Genomic DNA, 13,234 nt, shown 5'->3' with positions numbered 1-13,234 from the left:
AGATGCAGCTCTTTTATTTGAGAGCCCAGGACACATAGACAGCTTTGCTCTGTAGCAGCTCTCTACTCCTACCTCAGGAAAGAGGAATGCGGTATGAATTATGGCTATATAGGTCCCCAAAACATTGCCATCCACAGAACTGGCATCATGTCCAGATATAGCTCTCCTTCCCCCTCACTATCTATGGTTAAGAGGGTTGTTTCCTTTCCAGCAAGCCAGCCCAAAGCCGAGTCCAATCACTCAGGCTAGGACGAGGGAATTTGCTTAGCTAAATCTCTGTTAACATGATCAAGCAAGGCAGAAATCCTGATGGTTTCCTTCCAGAATCCGTATCTATTTCCTCCTCTTCTACTGTAAGCAAAGTAGTTTCATGAGGATGTGATAACAGCCCGTGAATTATCACATGAACACTTACAAATTTAAATGAAAAAGTCTTTGATGTGGAAAGTGCTGGGAACTCTACTACTGAACAATCAACCTTTATTTGCCTAGCTAGCAGTACCTTGAGCAGAAGTTACTTGCTTTAGCTTCACCTGAAGAAAACCCGATTTCCTGCTGAAGTACTGCCTTTTTACAAGTTGTAAGTTATATATATTTTTTTTTAAAGGAGCCAAACGCATATAAAACACCATACAAACACGAAGCTGAGTACCTCATACTACTGATCCTTCCAAACGATTATCTTCTCTTCCCATTTCTGCATTCTTTGATTTTTTCCCTATTTAAGTATACTAGATTTCAGCATTTACTGGTTTTCCCACATATGCCAATGTACTTAAAGTGACTAAAATGAAACCACAAGAGGGAAAACTACTAGGATGACTGTTGCTGAGGAGGAAAAACCAGCAACCCAGGTCTGGTTCACTCAAACTGTCTGATGATTCGTATTTAAAGTGTTGAGAATTAGAGTCATCTTCTGCTCTGATTTGTTCTGGTGCAAGTCAAGTGAGTTTATGAAATAGGATCTGACACCATGAAGAGGACTGCCCCTTCACAGGATACGAGTAATAGCCACTTCAGTAAATGCAAGTTACTCATATCCTGCTGGTGGACTAATCTGTCTCTGTACATTCATGCACATTTTTAGTTGCCTCCAGGAATCTGAAGGCGAATCTCCTTTGTTACCTAATGAATTTCACCAGATACAACACAAGCATACTGAAAAACCACTATTACTCATACATGAGGTGTAACCAATACAGCATTTCTTAAATTCGGTTTGATTAGGGTCCATCTCTGAACACTCACCATTTACCACACAAACCTCAATCTCCCTGGTTGGCTATGGTACATTCGCAGCTGATTTGCTCCAAGTCTTAAAGAACAATTTGACCTCCCCTTTCTTTATCTACAACACTCTTACTTATTATTCTTTTAAACTGAAGTGATTCCCAAAGAGTGGGATGGAAGGTTGTACATTTTTCTTGGAGCCTGGGAACTTATCTTCCCTTTTTCACAACAGAAGTGAACCACGCATTTCTTAGTTTAACTGCAAACGTCTGAAATCATGGACATACAATGACCAACCAGCCAACCTTGGTGGGCATCCAAAAGTGATACACAGATACTTACTTACTATTCAAGTTTATATATACAGTTACACGCACACACTGAATACATACATACACACAGAAGCACTTTGAAATACCTGCAATGAGGTTATGCTACATAAGAAATTATTCTGGTAAAAATACTGTAAATTACACATCTTGATAAAGGAGAAGTACAGCAGAGGTACAGCAAAGGAAGATGAAGGTGTAGTCTTTGAAGACTGAATGCACTGGAAGAGTTTAGTGACCAGGTTGCAGAGATGAGATAATCCAGAGTTCTGAAGGAACGAGCCACACAGTTTCACCAAGTCTATTAAGTCACAGTAGTATGATGACAGGAGGACAAAAAAATTATCAACTGATACTGGGCCAATTGTAGGCCTATGAGCCTGACTTCAACAGAAGTCCAGAGGTTTTGAAGGCGGCGAGAGGTTGCCTCCAACAGAAGTCCAGAGGTTTTGAACCATAAGTGATGTGGAGCATGGGATAAGATGCAGTATCAACTGATCAGAACTAAGAAGTACCATGCTAACATGACAACTCATTTCTACATAGTGAAAATGCAAGAAGTCTAACCTGGACTTCAATAAAGCATTTGATATGGTGCCATACGGCTCCATGAGTGTTAGTGAGTTAGCAAAAAAACTAACATGCAAGATTTATACAGTTAATAAAAAAGCATGTCCTCTTTAGCCAGTAATACACCACGTTCAAAGAGAAAGTAGTGGGATGGGGCAGTGTTACTCCAAGAATGGGTCTCAAGTTTTTAATACTGGTAGCTAACAACACACAAGTCGTAAGGGTGTCGCACTGGTTTGCGGATGGGAAGCACGGGAAGATCATGTGAAAGGAGCCGGACAGACTCAAAGACGAGGGTGAAGTTTGGCGCCGTAAGAGGAGAGGCCAAGGGCTTAGAAAGCCACAGCGAAAACAACCGGGGAAGCCCTCGGCGCTGGGGGGGGGCGCAGCCACCCCCGCTCCCGCAGCGGCCCCGGGGCGCCCCGCATCGCCGCCCCCCCGTCACCTTGTCCGCGGCGCCGCCGCTGCGGAGCTCCATGCGGGCCGGGTAGAGGCTCCCCCGCGCCGGCACCGAGCCCAGCTGCCCTGGCTGAGGTCAGCCTCAAAGCCGCGGAGCTCCTTGCTCTAATTTTTAGCTGAGCTTTTATCACCCCGCTTATAAAAGCACGCAACAGACTGCAGGGGAGAGCGCCATCAGCAAATGGACCTGGCTTCCAAATCCGGCACAAACTCCGCGTGTGCGTGTGTGCGCGTGTCCGCGGGGGGAGAGGGCGAGAGCTGCCAAAAGCACGTTTTTAAACCCGGACGCCCGTCGAGCAGCGCTCCCCGGCCCCGCGCCTTCCAACCCGCCCCGCTCCGGCGGCAGCAGCCCCGGGCCCCAGCGGCTCTGCCCCACGACGGGACGAGCCGGCTCCGGCCGCGGCTCCCCGCCACCCCTGGCCCCCAGCCGCGTTTGCCCCCCGGCTCCCCCGAGCAGCGGGGCAGAGAAGACCTACCTGCCGAGCCGCCCAGGGCATCCTCGCTCTCCAGAACCCCTCTGTGCTTCGCCCCGCGGAGCTCCCCCTTGGATTTCCAAACGAGCTTTACCATCTTGATCATCTCGGGCAAGTCCCAGGCCAGGGTCCCCTGCTGATAACCGGGCAGGCTGCCCATGGGAAAGGGCATCGGCTCTTCCCCCGTCCTCCTCCGCCTGCCCGGCTCTCCCGCGGGAAAGAAGCGCTCCAGCACCGGCATCCTGGCCCGCGCCCCCCGCCGGGGAGCCGCAGCCAGCCCCCGGCCCGAGCAGCTGCGATGGGCATCCAGAGCGGGGCGGGGGCGCCCGGCCGCCCACCGCCGCTGCCCCGCGCAGGGGGCGCGCCCCGCCGCCGCCCGGCCCCGGCCCCGGCCCCGCTCTGCGGGCGCGGAAGGAAGGTGCGCCGGGCCCCGGCCGCCACGCTCGCCGCCCGCCCGCCCTCTGCGCGCCCTCAGCCCGCCGCCAGGCGCCGGCAGCCGGGGCGAAGCGGCTGGCGGGCAGGCGCGGAGCCGCCGCTCATGCCGGCGCGGCGCAGCGCCGAGCCCCGGGGGCGGGGGCGGGGACTCGGGCCGCTGCTGCCGGCGGCGGCGGCGGCGGGGCGGCGCGGGGGCTGGCGCAGCCCGGCAACGGCAGTCGGGGGCAGCGGGGCTGGGCGGGCAGAGCCACCCCGCACGCCCCTCTGTGCAGTAAGGAGGAGGGCAGGGAGGAGGCGGTTTGACTTTATCCGCGCCGTGATGCCATGGGGGAGCCCCCACCCCCCCGCCCTCCTCCTCGCCCTTGCCGGGCTGGCTACGGAGCCGGTGGGGGTTTTGGCCTCTTAGTCAAACCCCGCGGTAACCTCGGCTGCCCTTCGGCCGAGAGGAAAGGCGGTGATTCACGTCCCGCCGCTCGCTGCGAGGGCCGGGAGCGGGGCAGCGCGGAGCTCCGCGGCACGGGTCCGCTGGCGGCGTGCGGTGCCCCCGCCGGCTCCGCTTTCGGACGCCAACCCGAGGGAAAGTACCCAGAACGAGCAGGCAGCGAAGGTGCCGGCGCTTGGCGGGTCGGAGAGGAACGAGTTGCTGAAATTACGGTTTTGGGGAGGGTGCGGGGACTGCCCTGCGTCCTCATCGCGTTGGCTGCAAAGCTCCACCTGAATGGGTTCACGTTAGGACACTGCCTGGTGGCAGCCATCACTCACAGACTCCAACGAGAAGACAATTATTCATGGCTAATCTTCAAAAACTAGGCAAAGCCGCCCGGGCGAGTGCTCTGCCTCGTGCAGCAATGAGGTGGCGTGCCGGGGCTCTGCAGCCGCCGGCAGCGTGCAGGGCCCGGGGAGCGCTTCCCTGGGCTGCTTCGCTGCCTTTGGCCGGGCACCGCAGCAGCACCCGTTCCTTCCCTGGTATCCCTGACCTCGCGCTTTTCAGAATTTTTATTCTGCCTTTATACGATATATCCCTTTTAGCCTGCTATTGGTATTGGTCTGTCCTTTAGCCCTTAATTTACAGAGTGTATGGCAGAGAGGTGGAGGGTGGGCTCCTGCACTAGCCCTTAGTTTTCAGTAAAATTGCAGAAGACTTATTTAATAGGATTTTAGTGGCCATTCTAATATTTTCTAGCAGGCATAGTTAATGCATTTGTTACATTCGGGTTACATTCAATGTTCTGCCTTTTCTCCAGACGGCAAACAAGCAGCATCTTCCTTCACAGAGGAAGAGGAGCCGAGAGAATGGACTGAAAGTTCACAAACACCTTTACATGTAGAAAACAGGGTGCACAAAGCCTTTCCTCCGTGCCAACATCAGCAGGGGCAGCATGATGTTTCCCCGGTTCTAGGATCCTCTGCCATGCTTATCTTAATGTTCCCACCTCAAACTGGTGACTCTAATGATTGTCAAAAATTAGCCCTATTTTGACTGCAGGCTGTAGTGCCATACTATTAGCATATTACACTTTCAGGTGGCTCTGTCTTGAAAATCGTGAAGTGCTTCCAAAGTATTATACTATTGTTGTTGTACTGTTATTTTGCAGAGTCCTTAGCGTCAGGATATCCTGACGCTTGGAACAAAGGGGTTAAGAACAAAGAAAACAAATAGATGATGTGCAGTACAGTTCCACAAGCATTAACACATTCATACAATGTATGGTTACAATTTTGTGAAAAGGCAGATTTTGTTGTTTTTAAGTTCATATGGCTTCTTGTGATATTTTAGGTTTTTCACATTAGTGCGTGTTGTGCAATTACTTTTTAAAGCAATGTTGTTCCTGTTAGGGATAAACTAGGCAACTGGAGTCTAAAAGACCTAGAAGATGAAGACTTGCCTACTGGCCGAGTTAAACCTTACACCCCAACTACTTCATTTTGATTTGGAGCTACAAGGAGTTGCAGTAAGCTTTTTTTTAGTTATTGTTTTTCCTCTTTGTTTACCTCTGCACTTCCTGCTCCCCTCTGGGGCAAAGCACAGACCTGCCGGGGGTGTGAAAGATAGGCTATCTTCGCGGCACTTCCAGCTTCACTGGATGCAAAAAGGACCAGATATCTTGGAAGAGAATATATTCACAGATGCCCAGCCCAATTTTTAGATGAATATCTGAGTATTTAAGTGCTTAACATAACTTAGCCACCAAACCTCTTGATAGCAGCAATAGCAATCTTCTGAGTTTTTAAAATCTACACTACCTTTTTATATCCTTAAAACTGTTAAAAGTTTTGTGCCAGCTGTAGCTGGGTCACTTGGATAGGTACCTGCCTTGTGGGTAGGATCAGGCAGCCAGAATGGAAGCATTAATTGTTTCCACTTACAGTTCTACGGGTGCAAAGCAGGAGACCAGTCAAAGCACAAACTGAAACTGAGATCTGTTGTTGTTAAAGTTTCAGTGTTTCAAGAAGCTATGTAATAAACCTAACAGACAGTATGTATTTTTTCTGGGAAAATTAGTGTCAAATGAAAGCAACTGCTCTAGATAGTCCAGAGTTTCTTTTTTTTTTCCCTGCTTTCTGGCCAGTTTAAGGATCAGCAGCTGCGAATGAAGAAAATAAGTTGTGTAAAAAATGTTCCCTGGCATTAATGGGTATGTCTGTAAATTAATACATCTTATTCTTACTAAACTTGTGCTTCACAGTTGTACCACAATTCAGTGATTACTTATCCTTAATTAATCCAAGATTTTGCTATTACTGATTGACTTTCCTTTTGTCTTCTTCATTATAAGAACGGAGCCAGGTGAGAGCTGCTCACAGGAAAGCCTGGAAGACATATATTTGATTATGAGGTTTTCAGCATCAAAAACCAGCTGTAGCGTCACTCTCAGAGACTTTTAAGAGAGAAAACGCTCAGATTTTGCAAGTTTTCTGTTTCTCTGACTTCAGTTGTGCTGTGATGATTTACCCAACTTGAAGATGTGACCTCAACGCTTTTCATTGCGCTTGAGAAAAGCCATCAGAATTAAAACATAACATACTCCTACACAGCAATATACCTAGCCACTTGTGACTGCGTTTTAAACAGTCCTTGAGCAAGCTCGGCTCACCTAAAGCTTCTCTGTTGCATTCTCACTTCCAGCCAGACTTGAAGGAAATCTTTCATCAGAGGTGGATGGCTTTATTGCAACTAACTGCATTGCTCTCCGACTCCAAGTCAAAGAAGCTTAAGTGATTACAAGAAAAATATAAATGTATTAGCTCCGGTCCTCATTCATCCTGAGAAGCAATGCCAACGAAAAGGCGAACGGAGTCAGATCTGAAAACCTGACAAGGCAGTGCGTATTTTCACAGGTAGACATGAGAACTGGAAAAGACTCAACAAAAGAATACTGTGGTGGGAGAAAAGGGAAGGGAGTAAGCTGACAGATTAATAGCTGGTGTTTCATAATTGGTGTCTCTTAAAAAGTTTTACTTGTTTGCTTATTCACCCCAAAGTTATGTACTAAGAGCTGCAGCAGCAGAATTGCATGCCAGATGGTAGAGGAAGTGCCTCGTGTATCTTTCCAGTCTACTGAAGCCTGCAGGGCCGTCGTTAACCCACTGCTCTGGTTTTCATTGCAAGTCCCTTTCTTCCCCTTTTTTCTTTTCCTTCCTTCAAAGAAAAAGGAGGGAGGGGGAAAGAGAAAAAAAAAAGAAAGAAAAGCCATGGTTTAAACTGGCAATAGCACCATCCTTTTGGCTTTGAGCTACCCTGTCCTGTGCCAAATATACTGTCTCCAGCAGCTCTCCCACAACAAATCAGTCCAGACACACAAAAGCTGTAAAAAAAGAATGGTGAAGAAAGATCCTTGATTCTCCCCCCCCAGCCTTTTCCTTTTGCTTCCCTCCCCAAGCTTCATTCCCTAGCAATTACCTCCTGCTTGCCAGTACTGTAAGTGATACTGGGACCTCCAGCCTGCGACTTTGCTGACAGCTTCCTTAGAGTACAGGCGTCTTTGCCTTTCTGTATTAACAGAGCATTGTAAAGGAGAAGTTATATTCTGTTACTCCTCTCACTTCTATCTGATAGCCCATGTTTGAAAAAAGGCTCATAAATTAGTAGAGCGGCAGATTCATTACTATTGGAAACTTTGTCTATTCTTTCAGCTAACCCACACCACTGCATTGTGTCACAACTTGCTAAGAGTACATTCCCAAACAGACACCTGAGAAGATTTGATATTGTCTATTTATACAATACATTATTAAAAAAAATTGGAAAAAGACTACCAAATTTTTACATGATTAGCAAACATTAAGTACTCCAAATGTAGAGACTGGTTTCAAAGACCATCAGATACTGATTTTTAGAAAGTGTTAAAGCACGTGTCTTTAGACGGCACTTATTAGCGGAATCATCTTAAATCAGTAGTACTTATGAAAAGTCTGCCTTTGCCTCTGTCCTAGGGGTCGCAGAGCCATGCAGAGACAATAGGCTAGGCCATTGCCTAGGGTCACAACCAAGTGATGACACCATCACTGAGATCAAGTTTTAGAAGGCTTCAGGGTTTGATGTGAGTTTTAGATAAAAGAGAAGATTGCGAATGCTGGGGCACAGTCCTTACACATAAAGTAAAAAAAACCAGTGCTGCACATTTGCAGGGCAGCCCAAAAGGAGCAACAGAGAAAACAAGAATGTGAGTGAGTAACTTTTAGAAGGGACAAGGGAACAGAGTGCCTAGGAGGCTTGGAGAATATGACAGAAGAAACATAAGCAGGCAGAGTTATGCAGAGCTTGCAAGAATTTTTCTAATGACCTCCTGGAAGGTTTCTTTCATTGCTTTAAAAATCTTAGTATAATTTTCTTATTCTTTGCCCCACATTTGTCTCATTCCAGATGTCTATTATTTTTAATTTTGTTCTTATTAAAAAGAACAATTACTCCTAGTTATAGCTATCATTGCCATTACTTTATTAAATATGAATGATTTTGTATTTATTTGGGAACAGTTACTATGTCTTTGCTCTAGACTGGACATACTAAATTCTGTAAACTCTATCTCAGAACTTTTTTCCCAACCCTGACATTATTTTAATATTCTTACTATGAATTCTCAACAATTTACTAACATTTTTTTTGATGCATACTCAAGGTACATAGTAGGAGATTTTTTTATCTGCTACCGTCTCACTGTCAAGAGTAGTGAAATGAATTTCTAAGGGAATGGTAGGATACACTATTTGGTATTTCCTGAGCTGCGCGCAGCATCACTCCCTTGAGAGCCTCACCTACTGGGAAATATTGAAGATGGGCAGTGGTGTTCTGTGGGTTCATGGTAATCTTTTGGTTGCTGTTGTCAGTCAATCAGACTCCTTGGAAAACGGTTCTGGAAATGGAGGAGTGAGGATTGCTTGAGTTCTGGAGGGCAAGGAGCCAATTCCTTTTTCATTCTTAGCATATGTGAGATAGCACATTTTTATGATTAACAATTTGTACTACTAACTAATAAAAAATGCTTGTGGTAAAGGAATAAACAGAAGTCCATAACTAATTGGAAACAGTGAGGTTGTGTAATTTTTCCATTGCCTGCTTTGGAAAATTAAAAGTTCAGCATGCTGAGTCTGATGCTTAAAATCTCCCTCAGTACACGGTGAAATTCTATGTGGTTTTAAAGGAAATAACAGGTAACAGATAATAGAGTCATCTCACCTTAATAAGGTGATGGACTCCATTAGTTTATATCCTCCCTCAATTCTTACATGCAAGCGAGATTTGCCTGAGCCAAGGTAAAGTCAAGAGATTTAAGAAAAACTCATTGCCGTCCCAAAAGGCAGCTGTTACGCAGTGATCATTGCAACGGCTTTGCAATGGATGCTTAATAATGAACTAGGGTAATAGAGTGGGAGGTTAAGAACACTGCATCTAATTGAAAATGTAGGTAGAAATCAGGTAGGCAGAAAATAATAACCTATTATACGAGACAGTGGAAATGCTAGTCATCATCTTTATGTAATAACCGTATAACAAGAATAACTGCAGCATCCTGCAGGTTCCTTTTCGTGAATAGGTAAAAAAAGACTGAGTAGAAAAAGGGACTAACCAGGTGAGAGATGCATATCCCTTAAATACATAACTAGTATTAAGTAACTGGATATTCTCAATGTATTCAAAAGGATTACTGCTGTCTTAAAGCTGAGTGTGTGCATACATATTTTCTCAGTTGGGACATAAGTATCTAAAAACCATGGCAGCGGTTTGAAAGATGAGAGATGCGCCATATTTGAAATGTTTCGTCTTTCACCTATAACCTTAATGAGACGGCATTAGTGGCTGTATAGCCTATGGTATCCTTGCCCCTTATGGTATATGGAAAAGACTTGCAACTATGATTTTGCCTTTTCCTGTCTTTTGAAATTATAAAAATGAAGTGAGTAGCCGAAAAATCTGCATTAAGTGACATCTAGTTTAAATTTTTGTCAAAGAAAGCATAATACAGTAAGAATAAATGGGACATAAATATGATGATAAATATAATGATAAATATAGAGGAATAATAGGGCTTGCTCCTTCACTTGTAAATCAGATATCACAAGATCTGATAACTTAATTTTTCCTTTTAGCTTTCAAAATGGAAAGGAAATAATATTTGACTAGGAAAAGAAGCACTATTTAAAATGAAATTAATACATATTTCTTAACTTCTTAAACTTGTTAGATATTTGATGGCTGCACATACTAATATTGCAGAGTATCTACTCCTTGTTATTCTTCCGTTTTTTTCTAGTGACTTTAATAATTAGTGGTGAATTTATCTCTGTGCATAATCCCATTTAGACCCTATAATGAGCATTAGGATGGCATAGGTTAGGGATAGGCCTTGTGCAGACCTCTCCCAAATATATTCCTATTTGCAATGCGAGAGTAAAGTAATACAACTGAATTGGATTTTGCCCGATGCCATGTACATTCTGATTGCAGTCTTGTTACTAGCAGTGACTAAATAAGCTTGATACTTTGGTCAGATTGAATACCTAGGCCACTAAATTATAGCAGAACAAATACAGATGTGTATTTCAGATGAAATAGCTATGGTACTTGAGTACCATTTCTACATTTATGCTTATGCTGTAATCACACTTTGTCTGTCTTTATTCTGTCTGCACATCAGCTTTCCGATGATGTGCATACCCCAAAGCTGAGGTTATTTGCCCTCTCACAGAAGTGCTATGGCTTCATTTCCCTCTTTGCATCTTGCATGACAGCAGCGAGTGCAGTTTGCTGCGGGGATGGACAGGAGATGCAGCTGGGAAGTCATGGGAAAGGTCTAACAAACATCCTAGTGATAAACTAAGCTCTGACCTAGTTTCTCGTGACTGCAAAATCAGGCCATATTTACTGTAATCAAGCTCTTTGCGTTTCTTACAAATGCATTTGTGTAAATGTAGCTCCACCAGTGTCAGCAGCTTTGGAGCTCTGCTGTCACCCCTGTGCTGGCATTTTATTACCATGCTATCAAGCCCCATTGATAATCACGCAAACACATGCCGGTTCTTTTTCTTCACTACAGCTTCCACTTGAAATGTAGTCTTGATGATAATGCTGCAGAAAGAAAAAAACTCTGAGTAGATAGCCTGGGAGGAAAAGCTATCTATAACTGGTTAAAGGCATCCACTAGATCTGCAGCTGGAGGGGAGGCTTTCTGGAAAAGCTGTTTCTCTCAGACTTATTTGGGCAGGCTGCTCTCAGTAATGCCGTTCCAGCTGCAGTACGCTTTCCAAGATATCCTGACCATATGTAAAACCATAAATGTTTTCCAGTGTTTCCTAAGATATTTGTTATGATTTTTTTTTTCAATCCAGGCAATCACACATCATTTTGCAGGGATCTGCACAGCTCTTATGATAGCAATATTCATTTAGATACAGGTACTTGTAAGATTATTTAAAAAAAAATCCCGAATTGATGAAAAGCTTAGTAAAGGAGGAAAGCATTCAGGTTATTTTGATAAGATGGTCATGCAAATACTGTACTGTATACAGATTTTTTCCCAGACCTTAGCCACACATCGAAATGTGAGCTTTGGTTATGGTGTGGACATCCATAAACAGCTCTTTCCATCAGTAGCAACGTGATTTCAGAAGTTTTCAGATGGGATAGTAAGGACAAAATTCCTGTCTCTCTTCCCCTATCTGTTCAATACTTTCCAGCCCAGGGACTATATACGCCTGTGCTTAATCTATGTTTCTGAGGTCTGCAATATCATATGCCAAGTCAATTACAAGACATAACCAGTTACTTAATCTCACAATTTTAAGACATTTAGGTTACTCTCTTTAGCTTGCCTTCAGCTGGCAAAGTTCCTCTAGAAACAACAACAAAAACCCCCTTTTCAGCCACCTTTGAGTGGGATGAGAGAGAAAGCTAAACATAAGAGTGATGATTGCTCCCACAAACGTTTTCTACCACCCGCAGCTGCAGTCTGAAGATGCTTAATTCAGAAAACAAGTTCAGATCCTTAGAATGACAGGCACCATCTTCTCTCTATAAGCACGGGCTCGGCAAAGTGTCATCCTTTTTTTGAAGTCTGCAAGGTACTGATCACACTCAGAGAAGGTGACTGAGGGAGATTGCTGTGCGTCTCTGTTAGCCAAGGAAAGAAAATTTCAGTGCTCAAGGGAGCACTGAACTGCCGGGAGCAACTGTGCTTCCCAGTTCTGTATTCACTTTCCATAGAGCTCTGTTCATGATCTGGAGTTTTTGAAAAGTGGAGATGTTACAGAGTGTTTGTTGCTATGTCCTAAAATCAGAGTTAAAAAAAAAATCTAAATAATGGTCTAGTCCATCTTCCTGCTAATGCATATAAATACGTAAAATAGTTTCTGTTATTTTTATCAGGAACTTCTTATGCACTTCAATGAAACCCATTACATAGTTTTTGCTGGTTTTTTTGAAGTATAATATCAACGTTCAAGTAATACCAGATGAAACTGGTTTCAGCCACCATTAACTTTGGCTTTTCAGAAAGGGAAAGAAATCCTCCAGTATTTCCAACTTCAGCTGGAACATTGGCACAGGAAACAATTTAGCGGGGCTAGCGTGCAAGGAAGTGATGTAACTTTTACCAGATTGTGTGACTGCGTGGAAAGAAAATCAAACATCAGTTGGCCTATCACCCTATTAAAGCACTGGTTTCTTATGCCAATGAATTGGAAAATGAACTGCATCTCCTTTGCTGACGTTTGCCATCTACATCAGCTGTTTTTTTAACGGTTAATTCTCAGGTTTCCAACTATGCCATTACATGTGCTTGTATGAGTCCAATAGGAAATACTCATTTAAGTCTCATTTTTGCATGAACATAAACTTCCTTTTCTAGTCACAGCATAAACAGAAGTGCATGCTCATCTAGGGCTGCCTGCTGGTTCCTTACTATTTTCTTTTAAAAAACACAGTTCCTTAGTTCAGAGTACCATTGCTAACGTAATAAAAATAATGTTAGCAGTAGCAAGTTGGAAAGCAGAATTTGTTTTATGAAAATGTCAGACTTTGTTTTTATTAGAAATTAGAAGTTAAAACCAAATGTCCGTAAGGCAGAATTTAAAAATTTGCAGTAAATTACTTCTGAAAAAATATTTTTTTCCTTTTGATGTAGCGAGTATCTGTTGAGATAACTTCAAACCATTGCATTAGAATAACAGATCCTATAACCTGATATTTGAATAACATTTAACCTGGTATTTGAATAACATTTTAATAAGCATGTTAGAATA

At 44.2% G+C, this 13,234-nt stretch overlaps 1 protein-coding gene across 2 annotated transcripts in view; it reads right to left on the bottom strand.

Annotated features, from left to right (window-relative positions):
- Positions 1–13,234, bottom strand: part of PDE7B (phosphodiesterase 7B) — a 174,034-nt gene that overhangs the window by 80,135 nt on the left and 80,665 nt on the right. The window contains exon 1 of one of the 2 annotated variants that reach the window (XM_075145876.1): positions 3,065–3,311. The exons of the other annotated variant lie outside the window; for it this stretch is intronic. Coding sequence (XP_075001977.1) covers positions 3,065–3,302 — 238 coding nt within the window. The 5' untranslated portion in view covers positions 3,303–3,311. Of the gene's footprint in view, positions 1–3,064; positions 3,312–13,234 lie in introns of those variants that run through there. 2 annotated transcript variants of the gene reach the window in all.

Source organism: Calonectris borealis, chromosome 3 (genome assembly GCF_964195595.1).
Source record: "Calonectris borealis chromosome 3, bCalBor7.hap1.2, whole genome shotgun sequence".
Taxonomy (NCBI): Eukaryota; Metazoa; Chordata; class Aves; order Procellariiformes; family Procellariidae; genus Calonectris; species Calonectris borealis.
The sequence above is the reverse complement of the archived record's forward strand: the minus strand, read 5'-3'. Positions and strand labels throughout refer to the sequence as shown.